Source organism: Mauremys mutica, chromosome 14 (genome assembly GCF_020497125.1).
Source record: "Mauremys mutica isolate MM-2020 ecotype Southern chromosome 14, ASM2049712v1, whole genome shotgun sequence".
NCBI classification, from domain to species: domain Eukaryota; kingdom Metazoa; phylum Chordata; order Testudines; family Geoemydidae; genus Mauremys; species Mauremys mutica.
This window is the reverse complement of record NC_059085.1, coordinates 13,780,708-13,797,204: the sequence shown is the minus strand read 5'-3', so window position 1 is coordinate 13,797,204 and position 16,497 is coordinate 13,780,708. Positions and strand designations below refer to the sequence as shown.

At 40.4% G+C, this 16,497-nt stretch overlaps 1 protein-coding gene across 4 annotated transcripts in view; it reads right to left on the bottom strand.

Moving 5' to 3' along the window:
- The window catches only part of LOC123349579 (receptor-interacting serine/threonine-protein kinase 2-like), a 35,488-nt gene that overhangs the window by 4,430 nt on the left and 14,561 nt on the right, over positions 1-16,497 (bottom strand). For all 4 annotated transcript variants that reach the window (XM_044987757.1, XM_044987758.1, XM_044987759.1 and 1 more), the window contains 9 exons: positions 16,012-16,185; positions 11,908-12,061; positions 11,511-11,666; positions 11,176-11,318; positions 8,179-8,228; positions 4,919-5,080; positions 3,791-3,876; positions 2,280-2,348; positions 1,940-2,099 (listed from right to left, as the gene is read on the bottom strand). In XM_044987757.1, coding sequence (XP_044843692.1) covers positions 1,940-2,099; positions 2,280-2,348; positions 3,791-3,876; positions 4,919-5,080; positions 8,179-8,228; positions 11,176-11,318; positions 11,511-11,666; positions 11,908-12,061; positions 16,012-16,163 — 1,132 coding nt within the window. In that variant the 5' untranslated portion in view covers positions 16,164-16,185. The remainder of the gene's footprint in view (positions 1-1,939; positions 2,100-2,279; positions 2,349-3,790; positions 3,877-4,918; positions 5,081-8,178; positions 8,229-11,175; positions 11,319-11,510; positions 11,667-11,907; positions 12,062-16,011; positions 16,186-16,497) is intronic.

Sequence of the window (16,497 nt, the reverse complement as noted above, 5' to 3'; positions counted from 1 at the left end):
AGATAAGACTTTTAAACTGGACTACAGCTGAACATAATAGAGATTCATCAATGGATAGTTCTGGATCTCTAATTAAAACAGAGTTTAGAGGACTAACTTGTCTGTAAATATTACATCCTGTGAACACTTGCCACTAGATCCTCCCTCTTATAAAGTTTTGACATGTTATGTACATACTCCATCTCTCACACTTTAAGAAAATTGTGTTATGCAAGAGTATGGATGATGAATTCCCAGGAGTGGAGCATCATCTTTTCAAGCACGATACTACCTGTTACACTACACATAATGGGACTGTTGTATACGGCCAAATAATAAATTTTTATTTGTAAAATTAGAAATGTATAAGGGACACTAAACTTAAATCATATATTGCAAAAAAGAATGTGTGTTACTGAATTAAAAGTGGAAATTTTTTTTATCACGTCTTGAATATTGTCAGTCACTTTTGTTTAGTCAGCTTCTTGGTGCTGCAGTGTTTGGATCTCATACTTTGTTTCTGCCACAAAGAGCTACAATCTTTTTTTGTTATATGTTTGTACAGCATCTAGCACAATGGAGCCCTGGTCCTTGATGGAGCATCCTTGATACAAATAAATTAATAACATTGCAGTTGAATGTCTAGGTCAAATGTTTCAACTGAGTTTTAATTCTAGAAACTGTTCTATGGGTTATAGATTTTATAAAAGGTTTTTAAAAAATGTAAACTTTGGGCTACATTTAAGTTGTCAGTGTCCTTTTAACTTGTTGATTATAGTTGTGGACTACTGTAAATTTGTGGATGAAGTTGAGGAAAATCTTGTTCTACCCAAAAGGAACAGCCACTAATCTATTTCAGTACTAAGTATTAAGAAACCTGTATAATAAGTCTCATGTATTCAGATAGATATACCAAAGATAGATACACCTCTACCCCGATATAACTCGACCCGATATAACACAAATTCGGATATAATGCCGTAAAGCAGCGCTCGGGGGGGCGGGGCTGCGCGCTCTGGTGGATCAAAGCAAGTTCAATATAACGCGGTTTCACCTATAACGCAGTAAGATTTTTTGGCTCCCAAGGACAGCGTTATATTGGGGTAGAGGTGTAACAGATTGTCTGTGGCTCAGATCTTGTAAACAAAACCATCAAAGAACAAAGAAGAAATGTTTAAGTCAACACCTCCAGGCCACTTATATACATGAAATGCACACGGATTTAAATACTTTGTCAAAAATTTGCCAAGACGAGCCCACAGTGAAAAAACAGAAGGATATCGTCAGGTAGGAATGGCTAACATGAATCATTTGTGGACTTCTGAAGAGATGGGACTCTTCCAAAGCAATTACTTTCTAATGTGGAGACATTTGACAGCAGGTATTAGAAAGTAGAGAAAAGTACTGTGGTGATTGAGGGCCATATAAGTACCTTGGTAGAGGGCTAGATTCACTCATGGTGGCAAAGGCAAAAGAAATTGCACCTCTCTGTTCCAGCAAGGTCCACTAGACCCAGGATGGATTTGCTCTCTAGGGAAGAGCAGGCAGTTCTTGGAATGCCACGGAATGGCAGCTTTAAGTTGTGGTCAGAGCACCACAGGTGTCTGACTGGTGGAGGGTGTTCAGGGTGTACACTAAATCAGCAAATTTTATGGCTTCCTGGTTTATACCACTGAACCCAGTGAATGTCCACACACGTATGGGAATACACTGGCTAGCTGTGAGTGCTCCCTGTGGAGGAATGGTTGCAAAAATCTTGCACCACTGCAATTCTCAAGGCAGACTCTTGCTACTGCAGAGGACTCTGTTGCTCTGGTTATATCAAGAGTTATATCACAGTTGCACTCTGAAGAGGGAGACATTTGGCATGTTGTTATGGATTCTGAGCCAACAAGTAATTGTTTAATATTTTTATAGTACTTGGAGATAAAAACATCTCAAGATGGTCAGTCCTGCATACCTCTTTTTTGTGTTGTGTTTGGTGTTGTGATATCTGCAAGTGCCATCTGATTAGCCTCCTCTCTTCCTGCAGGGCTGTCAAGAACAGTTGACAATTCCTGTGCTGTTAGATGGACACACTTGTCGATAAGCCGGTTGCTGTTTTTCTGTGCACAGACGACCTGACAGGGATGAAAATGGATAAGAAATTACTTCTATCTTCTTGATAGAAAAGACCTCCCTTACTAGGCAGCCTCCCTTAGGGAGTCTAAATGCCCAAGTCACTTTTGATAATGGGACTAAGATACCCTTGAAAAATTTTCCTCCCCAAGTGCATATGTAAGAAGACACAGTTTGCTCACCTCTAGGTTGTGCACATGTGTCTGACGCATGTGTGGAACTGAGCCTTTGCAGGCATTTACTGCTCTCTCCTGAAACAAACAAAAAAAAATACACTCACTTAGTAAAATATACACAACATTCAGTCCAAATGAGACTAAAAAAATCATACATTGAATATTCATGGACAGGGCCAGCTCCAGCTTTTCTGCTTCCCCAAGCCGAAAAAAAAAAAGACGAGTGGCAGCACTTCGGCGGCAGCTCAATTGCACCGCTTATTCAGCGGGGGGTCCTCCCTCTCTTCCTCTTTGGTGGCAATTCAGTGCCAGCTCAAAGAGAAAGAGGGGAATGAGGGACCCGCCGCCAAATCCCTGCTGAAGACCCGGACGTGATGCCCTGATACTGGATGGAGTGCCGCCCCTTTGAATTGGCCACCCCAAGCACCAGCTTCCTATGCTGGTGCCTGGAGCCAGCCCTGTTCATGGAGGTACTGCCAAATATGAGGCACATACACCACATGATCTGCAGCTAGAAGTAAAATCACCCAGAGTACAGTTCTATTACCTACTGAAACAATATTGGGTTGTTTTGCCTCTCTCTACAGGTATTTATTTCATATTAATCACTGTGGGCGTCGGGGAAAACAGGGCTTTTTTGGTGCGTTACACAAATCACATCATAAATGTCATGCCACCACAAAGACCAATGCTTGGGAGCTCCTTCTCCTTTTATGGGGTACTTCTACATCTGGTCTTCCGCAAATCACACCTCTCATTTCTCAAATTGCAGCCTCTACAACTTCGAGTTCGGAAGAGGTATACAAAAAATCTCCCAAAATCTGGGATGCAAGACTATTCTCATCAAGTCAGAATCCAGCATTAGTGAGGTAAAACCAGGAGACTTCTCGCATTTTTCACTTCACAGACTGTGAGTTTAGTACTGTGAGAAATCCCAGCTGCATCAGTATCCTGTGCTATCTTCCCTCCAGGCTGTACTGATAACTGATCTCAATCCTGACATCAGACATTGCTCTGCAGTCCCAGACCTGGACCTGATGTAACTGAGACTAATATTCACTCACAGCTATGTTGTGGCCTGATTGATCTTGGGAATGGATACTAGGATGAAGCTGCATTTTACAAGTAATCTCAGGCAGAAACTGATTTAGGGACTTCAGAGATGAAAGGCTAGTGCACTAACACATCTGGTTAACCTAGAATCATCCTTCTATTTGCTACTGCTGAAAGAACAGTGAGAGGGGGCCCTCCAACTGTCTGTGACTCATGCATACTTATCAGTAATACAGCATGGAGAGTCTCACTTGTGAATCCTGGATTAAACTTTTGAGGCTGAGTTTAACTCTTGGATCGACGTATTTTAGCTCTATCCACTTTTAGGGACTGATCTTGAAATTTTAACTTATAGCCCTTTGAAGCAATAACAAAGAGACAAATTCCTCTTTGATTTCAAAGATGGTAATCACAGAAAGCAGGCAATGCAATTGTATGGGACCAAATCTGAATTTTGCACTAACCTTTGCATCAATCAAACTGTAGATTGCACTGGAAATCTTCTCCTTGCTAAAAGCGTTCAAAATTCTCCTTAAGAGTTCTGCACAATCTGTGGGAAGAAAAATGCATTTTAAATACAGGATGTATACGTATCCAAATAAGCAAATATCTATGCACCAATGTGCTTCCACTGATTTTATTATTCTGTTGCAATCATATTAAAATCTTTTAAATCACCTCTAAGTAACTTTGCCTTATATATTTTTATTTTCTGATCTAATATAAACAAATTAGGATCAGATTTTCAGAAATGTGCACACAAAAACCTGCATATTTGTACCTAATTTATTCATGACTGCACAAAGCAATCACAGTAAAAGCATGTGCGGATGGCTAGTTGGACACTTCTGTGTACAGGTCTGAAAAATTGTGGCCATAGTTTATCATTCATGTGTCAGGGCTGTCTTTTTAGAAACAGAGAATTAGAGCCTCAGCTGGTATAATATAGCTATTCTGACTTAATCAACAGTGTGATTTGCTCCAGTGGGAATGGTGATTAATTTGAGATGGGATTGTTAAAGGTAAATCAGCCATTCTTCAAATACTGAATTTAGCTGGCAATCTCCAGTAATTTCCTAGCCTTTGTCTATGCTAAATTTACTACACTATATTTAAATTAAAAATCTTGAAATGACTAAGCCACCTTACAGGAGATAGGGTGACCAGATATCCCGATTTTATAGGGACAGTCCCGATTTTTGAGTCTTTTTCTTATATAGGCTCCTACTACCCCCGACCCCATCCCGATTTTTCACATTTGCTGTCTGGTCACCCTAACAGGAGGGCACGGCATCCTTATTAAAAAAAAAACCCAAACCAAAACACTACAGTATGCTGGTGACAGTGCCCCAACTGTTTCATCTCACACTGGGGTTACAACATTCTATTGTGCCATCATTACTGTACAATGATCTAGGACATTAAAGAGACAAGGTGGGTGAGGTAATATCTTTTATTGGACCAACATCTGTTGGTGAGAGAGACAAGCTTTCGAGCTCACACAGAGCTTCAGGTCTACAACAACACTGCATTACTTAGGACACTCAAACTGTTTGTGATAGCAACAAGGGAGAGCAAATACTGAATGTTACCTGCAGTTTGGGGCCTGTAATCTGGGTCTTGGTGCCAGCACAGTATGATGAGCTGTAACAGCCTATTTCTCTGAGGCAAATTGCTCTGTATATACTCTGCTTCAGTCCCAGGCCGCAGGCCACTACAGACTCCTGTCACAACTTCCAGCAGGTTTTTTTTGCCTGCAAGAGAATGAGAAAATGTTATTTAAAAGTTTAAACCCTCAGAACTATTTTAAGATGATGTTTAGTGCAGGTTATTTTCTGTATTTTAAAACTAAGACTACTCTCTAAAAACAAAAATAAAAACCCAACAACACACTCTTAAGTAAAGCTGACCAACTGTGACAATACTCATTTATACCTACCGGCAGCAGTCCATTTATTTCTGGTTGGAAGGGTTGTTTAAGCAATAAGTCACAACTGGGTATACATGCATAACTGGTAACCTGCATGCACAAATACCCTATTTGCAGTTATAGTTACTGTGTGTACAACCTAACCACATAGTTCTGTATGCAATTCTGCGTGCAAATTTAAAAAAAAACTTGTTGTCTTTATGCACAAAATAATCTAATTCCTCTGGGCAGCTACAAAATGGCAGTGAAAAAATATGAAAGCACAGCCTTGCATAAGTATATTGTACATAGTATTTTTAATCTGAGCCTGTAAAGTCTGTCAAAATGAAAGCTGTTACGTAGATAAAAAACAGAGTAATCTGCTAGGTGACTTGTGATCAGCAAAGACACTGGCTTATTCTGACATCATGTACACATACACACAACCTCACAAATGTGATTGCAAAATTACAGCATGCTGCCCCCCTCACCTCTCCCTATGGCATACGCCTGCATATTCTGTACTTGAGAGCAGGCTGGTGGTTGAAATACACAAGTATATAATTCTCCTCATCATTCATAGTAGAAAATGAGAGGCTGAACTTGTGGAACATTACATATGGAAAATTAGGTGTATGGGGTATTTGTTGATGAATTTTGCAGGAGCCCTGCATATCTTGAGAAATCACTAAGGAAATTTGAAGAGATCTAAAATCATGATTCTGACCACTTGTGGTCATTTAAGTTTCCATGGCAGCCTTTGTAAGAATGAGGATGTTTGCTAGTCCGGCTGTAATGGCCAGAGTCTCGCTGGGGTAACTGCATCCCACCTACCTTCATTCCCTCTGCAATTTTAGCTGGATACACTATCCTTCATTTTTTGTTTAAAAGGGTTATGCAATGTTAGTGTGCGTTGAATAGTTTATATGTTCCACTCGAGAGATGATGAGTGAAGCGATTCTCATAAATAAATGTGTATATTAAATTGTAAAGATCTTTGGGGCCCTTTTGGATGAAAAGTGCTATACAAATGTAATGTGACTTGTTTTAGAGTCATATTTAATAGAAATAGTGATTAAACAATTGCCAGGAAAAGTTCCACATCTTGCTGCTTTCAAAACCCCTGATTCTTGGGTTCTGTAGTCTTTAGTGCACCATAGGCAAGCAGGTAGTTTCCTTTCCTTGGACCATGTAGTGAAAAAGAAAGTCCCATAGGTAGATAGACCTGGAGCCCTTGCCATTTTCCAGATAGAGGAGAGTACTAACTGTAATGTAGTTTGGTAATCAAGTACAGAAGCACATACTTCTTCACATATGACTGCTCAAACTGAAATCTCATTGCTAGAGCAATCAGCTATAAGAGAAGGAGTAAGAAGGATCATATTCAGGAACATGATACAGCACTGTCACTTTCATAGAACTCAAGAGAGATTAGAAGAAACCGATCCTTCTTTAAAGTATGTTTACTATAAGTTAAAAGGAGCCATGCTTTAAAGGAATGAGAATGGGACAGGAATCAGCACTCCAAAGTCTAGTCGTCAGCTCTGGCTGTCATGTTAAACAAATCATGTACCACTGCCTCTGTTTCCTTATCGGTAAAATGGGGATAATTTTCAGTCTATTATACAGTGCTTTAAAGATCTACAACTCTGTAAAATTTCTCATTTTCATTTTCTGGTATAAAATAAGCAGAAAGTAGCATATTTTATAGTAATATAAGTCTAGCAGAAACGAAAAGTTCCTATTTGAGATCTGAAACTCTCATTGATTTTTAAACATGTATAAAGGCTCAATTCTACTCACTGGACAAGTTACTTGCCACTAAGGAAATGTCTACACTGATGTAATTTCCAGCTTGAGGATGCCTACCTGTCCTAGCGCTGATTGACTGGGATTGTACTTGAGCAGGTAGCCCTTCCCACCACTCATGCTGCCATGGCTACACTTTAATTTTTAGCGTGTTAGTTGGATCAGGGCTAGCGCGAGTGTGTCACTCAAACTGGAAATTATTCTCTCCAGCTCCAGTGTAGACATACCCTAAAATGCTGCCTAATGTCAGTATGCTGGATTGTGATGTTAGTATGCTGAGTGTCACAAGCCAAAGAGTTGTTGCTATGCATTAAAGATAAGCAGAAAGGTCAAAATAACAATTTAATAGGGTGCTACAGTGAACAGGCTTAGGTAGTACATAGTAAAAACTATGCCATTAAAGACAGGTTTCAGAATAGCAGCCGTGTTAGTCTGTATCCGCAAAAAGAACAGGAGTACTTGTGGCACCTTAGAGACTAACAAATTTATTTGAGCATAAGTCTCTAAGGTGCTACAAGGACTCCTGTTCTTTATGCCATTAAAGCTACCCCTGAGAAGGTATCTGTTTCTTTTACAATAAGAATCTTCATTTGGGGCTAGTACTCCCTACAAGAGATGCAGAGCTATGGAACTGTGCATTATTGGGATACACAGTTGGCAGAATTTGATTTTTTATAATTTTGACAGATAATACTGTTTATTTTTAATTGTTTCCCAATTTTATTGAATTTTTACAGTTGCAGAAAATTATGAGAGTGTCAGACAATTATTTAATGACAGTAGATGTTGAGGTTCAAAAAGTTAAAGTTTTATAACCATTCAAACACAAATTGCCAATATCACATGTCAAAATATACAAAGTAAATATCCTTAAATCAAACTCTAATAAGTTATCAAGCAACATTTTTCTTACTTTGCCTATCTGTTGGAACTATTTTTGTTAGTTTGTGTGTGTACGTTGAAATCAGTATTTTCTGACACTTACTGATCAAAAATTAATCCTTGCAAGCACTGTGATAGGGATTTGAGATAAAGCGAGGCCTGAAAAGACAGGTCTGTTGGTATCAATGTTACTTAGAGGAGGATAAACTCAGAAAAAGATAATTAACCATCAAGAAAGAGAGAAATACGTACCTTCAAAAGGTTTCTGTCTGCTTATGCTTTCCCAACATAGCATTCCAAAGCTAGAGGCAAACAATAATAAAATTGTGCTTGTTAATTTGGAATCTGTGTTGGTGTTATGATTACTTACTGAAAAATTGAGTTCATTAGTTCAAGGAAAGGGTATTTTCCATGTTACACTAAGTTAGGGGCGAGCAAACTACGGCCTGCAGGCCAGATCCGACCTGTCACGGCTTTCAATCGGGCCCACAGGATTGCCAGTCCCATGGTGCAGCAGGGCTAAGGCAGGCTACCTGCCTGCCCTAGCCCTGTGCCACTCCTGGAAGCGGCCGGCACCACATCCCTATGGCCCCTGGAGGAGGGGCGGGAAGACGGCTCCATGCACTGCCCTCGCCTGCAGGCTCTGCCCTGTGCAGCTCCCATTGGCCAGGAATGGGGAACTGCAGCCAATGAGAGCTTCAGGGGTGGTACCCGCAGGAATGGGCAGTGCGCAGCGCAGCCGCCTGCCTCACTCCAGCCCCAGGAGCCACTGCTGGACATACTGGCCACCTCTGGGAGCGGCACGGGGCCAGAGCAGGGAGCCTGCCTTAGCTCCGCTGTGCGCCGCTGTCACCCTGGAGCTGCTTGAGGTAAGCAGCATCAGGCATGAGCCTGCACCCCGCACCCCAACCCCCTGCTCTGAGCCCTCTCCCGCACTCCATACCCCCTCCTGCACCCCAACCCCCTGCCCTGAGCCCCCAATCCCCTGCCCTGAGCTCCCTGTAGCACCCCGCACCCCTCCTGCACCCCAACCTGCTGCCCTGAGCCCTCTTCTGCACCCCTCTTGCACCCCAACCCCTGGTCCTGAGCCCCTTCCTGCACACCGCACCCCCTCCAATGCCCCGGACTCCCTCCCACACCCCAACCCCTTGCCCCAGTCCTACATTCATGGCCCTGCATACAATTTCCCCACCCAGATGTGGCCCTCGAGCCAAAACATTTGCCCACCCCTGCACGACGCCCTTCCTTATTAGCAGGATTTCCATTTTTGCATACTATTATATTTCAGTTTCCAGTTGAGCTGTCCTTATACAATACTCAAGGGATATAACAAAGACCAGCTAGAATTCTGTTTCAGGGGAAAGCCTTGCTCTTAAATTCTATAGATTATTTTCTAAAATACCTCACCTAATTTCCATTTGTGGGTTTCAAAGCCTTTCACTTCCTCTTTTTTTTGCTGCAGTAATTATGAAGTGTTTGGTAGTGCTGAGCATACTGACAAGGGAATGAACTAGCTGACCCACTAAAAGCTTGATCTAAAGCCCAATGAATCTTTCTTTACATCAGTGAAATTTGCATCGGGCCCTAGATCTTTTTTTTCCATTTGTAACTTCTAGGAAATGTCACTCTAACATTTAACATTTAACATTTTTGCATCAACATCAATATTGGTGCAAAAACACTTTGACATATATGCAAAACACAAAAGTATATTCCATGTCACACCACTACTGGACACGCACAGGTCTCATGCAATACCAGTCACTTCCAAATATCTATAATTAAAAAGGTGTGACACCCGAGAATGGGAATTATGCCATCTGAAAGTGAGCCTTTCACTCCTTTCCTGTTTGAGCCTCATGTATTCTTCATGGACAACAGAGGAACAATCACATCATTCATAGGTGTTATTAAATACATATATAATATGACTCATTTTTGGTCACTGCTTTGATGACAATAGAAAAGGAGCTGAAGTTGTTGGCTCCATAACAAATATAAAAGATCTAACACTAGAAAATTGGCCATACGTAATATTAGGTATAAAGGTTGTCGTAGACTCTGTGGTGCCAGCCATGAAGATATACATCTACAGAGTCACACAGTTGCTATTTTTGGATTGTCATTCTTCCAGAGTATCATGTATGTGCCCTTTGCATGTGTGGCAGACAAGATGGTGGAGTAAATAACGTGCATTCTTTATGTAAGTCACTTCAATTAAAAGGTAATGCCTGATTAGGCATAGTGAGTTCTTTCAGAAGAGATTCCACAGGACCTTAAAGGGACATCATCAAGATAAAAATCATATTCTTATTTTTAACTAGATCTCAACCAAGCATCCAATAATTGTGCCTAAATATTAAATATTGGCACAACTGTCTACACCACCAACAGCAGCCATTTAAAAATCTAACTACTTGACTTGTTGATGATACGTTTCTAAGAGGATTGCACTTGTGTGTCCAAATAATTGGGTCTACAGTTTTGGCACCCACATTGGACATTTAGGCCCCAATGCTAGTGTTTATAAAAGGAATCTTCAGATATTTATAAAACTTTATATTATTCAAACTGAAAGAATTTGGAAACTTAACTCTTGCTGCTTGACTGCCTGATGTCTAAGGCATGCCTATTTTTGTAGGGAAATTAAGTTTTGCGCAGATACTTGAAAACACAGAATTAGTTTAGTAGCTACAGTTGAAAGTTTGGTCTCTGATCTGAAAAGGGTATGTTTAAAAAAAACGTAAGTTTTGCTAAACACTAGTCCTTCACCTACAAGGATTTGTCACTCTCTCCTTGTGTGCATAGAACTCCTTTTAATTTATTCAAGTAAATCTAATATAAGCATCAAGATGAGAATATACTTCATAGCATGTCATCCGCAGCAGTATTCTACTTTTTTACTGTAAATTAATATTTTGAAGCTGAAGTTTGGCAATTGCTTAACCTAAAGGTAGGGCCGTAAGTCTTAATTTTTAATATAACAAATTGTATTGAAATAATTTCCTTCAAACATTAGGAATTTCAAGTTTAACTAAATGCTGCAATACTCCTGGTCTGGAATGTTATGCAGATATATGATATGTGTAACAGCTGTTATTTGAATGGAACACTGTGTCCTGTAGGTTTCACTGTAGTATAATTTTACAATATTTTCTTGAAAGAAACATTTAATTCAATACTATGTGAATTGCTCTCCAGAAGTAGATCTCCTTTAGCTATAACTTTCCCTTAAAAACCTGTACTAACCTGTAAATATCTCCTTCTTGTGAGGGTACACCTCCTTTAAGTATTTCAGGAGAGAGATATACCAAATCCCAGCAGCTTCTATTGCAGTTCTGCAGGACTGATCTTTGCTGCTTCCTCCAGGAGGTTAGACCATAATCTGTTATCTGTAGAGAGGGGTGAATGGTGAATTGTAGCAACAATATAGCATTATTGGTATCAAATACTGATCTGGTATTTTATGTTAGGATAGATGTCTGATAAATAAACCTATAATCAAGCATACTTTTGGAGAAGTTGTTCTGGTTTCATGTCAAGAAAATAATGAAGACAAAAAGCTAAATGTAAAAGGGCCTCACCTTAGCTCTATATTGTGTATCCAAAAGGACATTGGAGGGTTTCAGGCTGTAGTGGAGGAGAGGAGGGTCTAGCCTATGGAGATGATATAATCCTTCAGCCACATCTGACAGGATCCGCATGAGTAGGGGAAAAGGCAATTCTGGGTACAGGTGGTGCTAAAAATCAACATTTATTTCAGTGTAATATTCCACAATATGTATATATCTTTTAGAATTATAAAGCAGTCATTATTCACACTATCTATTGAGATCTACAGATGAAAAGTATTAGCAACACTATTGCAAAATTAATATCCATAACTGAGGTACAGTTTGCTCATTTTATTATTGCCCTAGCTTCTAAACAGTTTTAATACCCATAAAGGAGCCCCTCTAAAAGATCCCTACTCTTCCTTACCTCGTGGATGAGGGAGTGGAGGGATCCATTGCACATCCATTCAGTCACGACCCCCAGAAGTCCCTGAGATTGGTAGATCCCAAGAGAAGGCAGGAGCTGTTCAGACTGAATGCGTCGTGTGTTTGCTACATCTTGGAGTAGCACCTTCAGCTCACTGCAAACAGAGAACAGGGGTTAAAGAGGCAGCATTTCAGACAGACATGCTGAGTAACAGTCATATTGTGTGATATTGGAAAGAAGGATGACTTGGTAGAGTTTCCCCACCACTACCATTATCTGGTGTTTAATACCAACAATGCTTTCTGGAGTACAAAACATCTTTCACATTAAAACTGTAAAATGTACAAGAAAGAAGCTAGTTCCATTAGTATCAAAATATATTTATCAGGATCTAAAATGCAAGGGCAGGAAGAATGTTTGGGGTAGTTAAACTAACTGAAGAAATGACCGGTCTGAACTGATTTTTTTTCCTGCCGTTCCCCTAAAAGTGTGCTTTCCTCACGCCATCAGTGAGGTCCCTTCCACACTGCAAATTCTACCAGCTTCAGTCATAGCCTGGATGGGATCAAACCACATCAGAGAGTAAAGGTAAAGCCATGAGGCCAAATTCAGACCTAGTGTAAGTGTTAGGTGTAACTTTAGAGACTTAGTGGAGCTGCATCTGCTTCTACTCAGATTGGATTTAGTCTTAAATTCAGCGGGATGTATTTTAAGAAGTATAAGGAAAACAGATTTTGCTAATCGGTAGAAGATTAAGACTATTTAAGAACTTCAGACAATAACTTATTTGTTCAGTTGTACAATGATCTGTGGATCAGATTGGAATGTTCAGTTTCAAGGAAGATAAATGAACTGGTTCTGCTACAGCCAGGTTGGCCAACCTGTGGCTCCGGAGCCACATGCGACTCTTCAGAAGTTAATATGTGGCTCCTTGTATAGGCACCGACTCTGGGGCTGGAGCTACAGGCACCAACTTTCCAATGTGCTGGGGGGGTGCTCACTGCTCAACCCCTGGCTCTGCCACAGGCCTGCCCCCACTCCACCCCTTCCCACACTGAGCCTGCTGTGCCCTCGTTCCTCCCCCCACAGAGCCTTCTGCATGCCACAAAACAGTTGATCAGGATGTGTGGGGAGGGAGGGAGAGGTGCTGCTCAGTGGGGCTGCCGGTGGGTGGGAGGTGCTGGGAGCAGGGGGGAAGGGGTGGAGCTGATGCAGGGGGCTGCTGACATATTACTGTGGCTCTTTGGCAATATACATTGGTAAATTCTGGCTCCTTCTCAGGCTCAGGCTGGCCACCCCTGTGCTACAGGATCACTCCTCCCTAAGTTGCATTTAACTTTAAAAATATGATCCCATCTGCAATATGTTCTGAATTGCTGATTCTATGCATCAAATCTTCAGCCCATAGAAATCAATGGTAAAATTCAATGGGACCAGGATTTCAACCCCTGTCATTATTTTAAAGACTAACCCCAGTTACTGTTTCCTGTTGAAAAACAAATCTGTATATTTAGGAAGAGGGTCCAGCTGCATAGTTTGGCGTCTGATACCAACTGTTTCAAAGTTTGGGAACTTAATTCAGTCCCAAACATTGCACACCATGTAAATCACAGATTTGCTATTCTATGTATGTTTTTAGGCTGTAGGATATATTTATTGCAGTAGGTACTCTTTGATAAATCTTAAGATCTTAACTTAGATTCCTCATGCTTCAGCAAACTTCCGTTGAACTCAGTGACAGTCTCATTGACTTCAGTGGGAGTATGCCTCAGTAAAAACTGAGTAAAGACATCAGGATTTGGCCAGATGACCCTACTGGTAATGCTAGCACCCTGGACCCTATAGTATTTGCTTCCTAACTGTATGCAATGGCTCCTGGTCCCTGATCAGCCTCAGCAGCATGCAGGAGATTCTTTTATCCCTGAACTGATGCCCATTCCCTGATCTGTCCCATGTACTGGTGTAAGAGATTGGGAGATATCCGACAACTCCTCAAACTAGCCTCTGTTTTCCAAACCAGCTCCTGTTCCCACAGGAGGGAGACTATTTTAGAAAAATTCTCTAAAAACTATTTTAAGCAGGTGTGGATCAAATTTCTCACCCACCATTTTATAGCCCAACACTGCTTGCCAGTGCCCAGGAGGCTGCTGGTAACTGCCCTTCTGCTGGAGCACAATACTGTGAAATGCATGGTGGAAATGTAAGACAGGGACTAACAGGTGTAGCACAGTCCTATCATAGTAAAAGTTGCTTCCTGTATTTTTGCTTTTTGTTGGAATCCTCTCTGGTGTGCATGAGATATACAATTCAGGGAAGTATATAAAAATGCAGTTATAGGGAGAAGCGACTAAAAATTACATTGTGGGTTCCATATTTGGGGGTCACTGATTTCCAGATCAAATATATTTGTGAATGGATATTGCATGGGCAGTGGCAGTAACAGCACACTCAAGTTACATGTGCAGCTGTGCAAGCACTTTTCACATATACAACTGAACATGCATTGTTTAGAAAAATCAGGCCAGGCAGTCCAAGTTGGGTTCTTTTTTAAGGAAAGAAAACAGCCTTTTCATTGCAAACATAATGGATATTCAGTATGTTAATACCCGTGTTTATAAATAAATTGTGTCTCCAAAGTTTATATACAAATTGTGCTTATTTCTACCTCTTAACATCATTATTAACAATATGGATTTCTATCATTGGAACTAGGTTAGCAGTTCAAATGATGGGCAGGATAGAATCCATCTTATTCTCATTGCTAGGTTCACTCTACTGTGGTAATAGTGTGGGTGGGTGCGGGGAGGAATAAACAGAGACTTGACATTTAAAGAGCAGATATGAGTAAGAAGATTCATTTTCCCATAATCACTTTTATAACTAAAACAGCACTTTAAATCCAGAAAGGAGAAAATAAATTATTAGCTTTTGTTGTCTGATATAACTTTTTTTTTATTTAATCAAAAAGTGGGGAGCAAACAGGGGAAAGAGGGCAAGCCTTTTAGAAAAAAACTACCAAATAAATATATTCTTATTTTAGATTAGTAAATTATTGCACTTCTATTGAATTTAAAACATAAAAAAGCAGAACACTCAAACTTGATTCATTTTTGGCCTGATCCAACCTCCATGGAAGTTTTTCCATTGACGTCAGTGGGATTTGGATCAGGGCCCTGAGCCCTATAGAAGCCCTCACTAAAGACAGACTCGTTCTTGTTTCAAGATTCAAATTTGGATGCCATAAATGAAAGAATTTAGACTGAAGCACAACCAAAGACCACACATGGGAACCTTGGATGCAAGCACCCCAAGAATTTTAGGGGGTGTTTGAAATCTGAGCTGGATTAGATAAATTGTTCCTGTCTTTGTTTTGGAAAAAACGACCTCTCCATATCCTACTTTAAGATATTTGAAATCTGAATTTTTCAGCTTAAGCAGACCTCCTACAAAAACCAGCTAAGGAGCTACACTTCTCAGATACTACAAAGGCCATGTTCTGCTCTTGGATGCCCTTTCAAGAAACTGAGAGCCTAATGAGTGCATTCACTAGAGTGATTTGGTCCCACACCATTAAAAAATAGTATGGGCCTGACCTCAAAATCCCTATAAGCCTGTGACTCCAATGAAATAAATTGGAGTTATGTGAGTGTTAGGCTGACATCCACTTGTGACAGAGTTTGTGGTTATGACTAATATATGCACTCAATCCTATCTCTACCGCAATTGTCCATTCTCCCTTTCTTCTCGTATGTGTTCCTTTATTCACCTATCATGTTTTGTCTGAAACTTAGATTGTGAGCTCTTTGTGTTTGTTTGTATAGTGCATTGTACAATGGTGCACTGAACATGGATTGAAGTCCTTTGATGCAATCACAACACTATTCATAATGACTTCAGGATCAAGCCCCATTGTCATTACATATGTCAACTTTCTCACCTAATGCAATGCAATGTATTTCTTCCACTTTGTCTCTGTTAATCAGTTGGGAGCCACTGAAGTGGAAAGGTGAACTGGGGTCAGAAATGCTACAGTCCATGTTGGTACCCTCTTTGCACTACTGTCCTCCTGAGCTGTTTATATAGTAAATCAAATATGATACCCACCTCTCTGTTGTATTCTGGCTGGTCAGCAGCTTCAGTGATATGTTAATGTTCTGAGGAGCATGAAAGGCTTTGAGGGCGAAGCCAGAACTTGTCCTGGTGAAGATAAAGTTATCCAGCTCTTCCTGGGCTATTACAGGCATCAGATTGGCCATTTTCTGCCGTTTAGTGGGGGGACTGAAATGAAGAAAAACAGACATCTTTAGATTTGCTTTTTTTTATCATTGCCAAGGTACACTGAAGTTGCACCACACTTTGTTCCCCAAACTACTCTTCATCTTCATTCAAAAGGCTTTGTATTATCATGCTCTGGGTCAGATTGTCCTTTAAACACATCGAAAAAATTTACCTACCACACAGGGACATCCTGAGGTTTACTTACCCTTTGTAAATAAGAGGTGCTAAGCTCAATATTATGGCCGGTTCTCATTATAATCACCTGGAAATATGGGGGCACTATTTACATTAATATAATACAATGCTTGACTT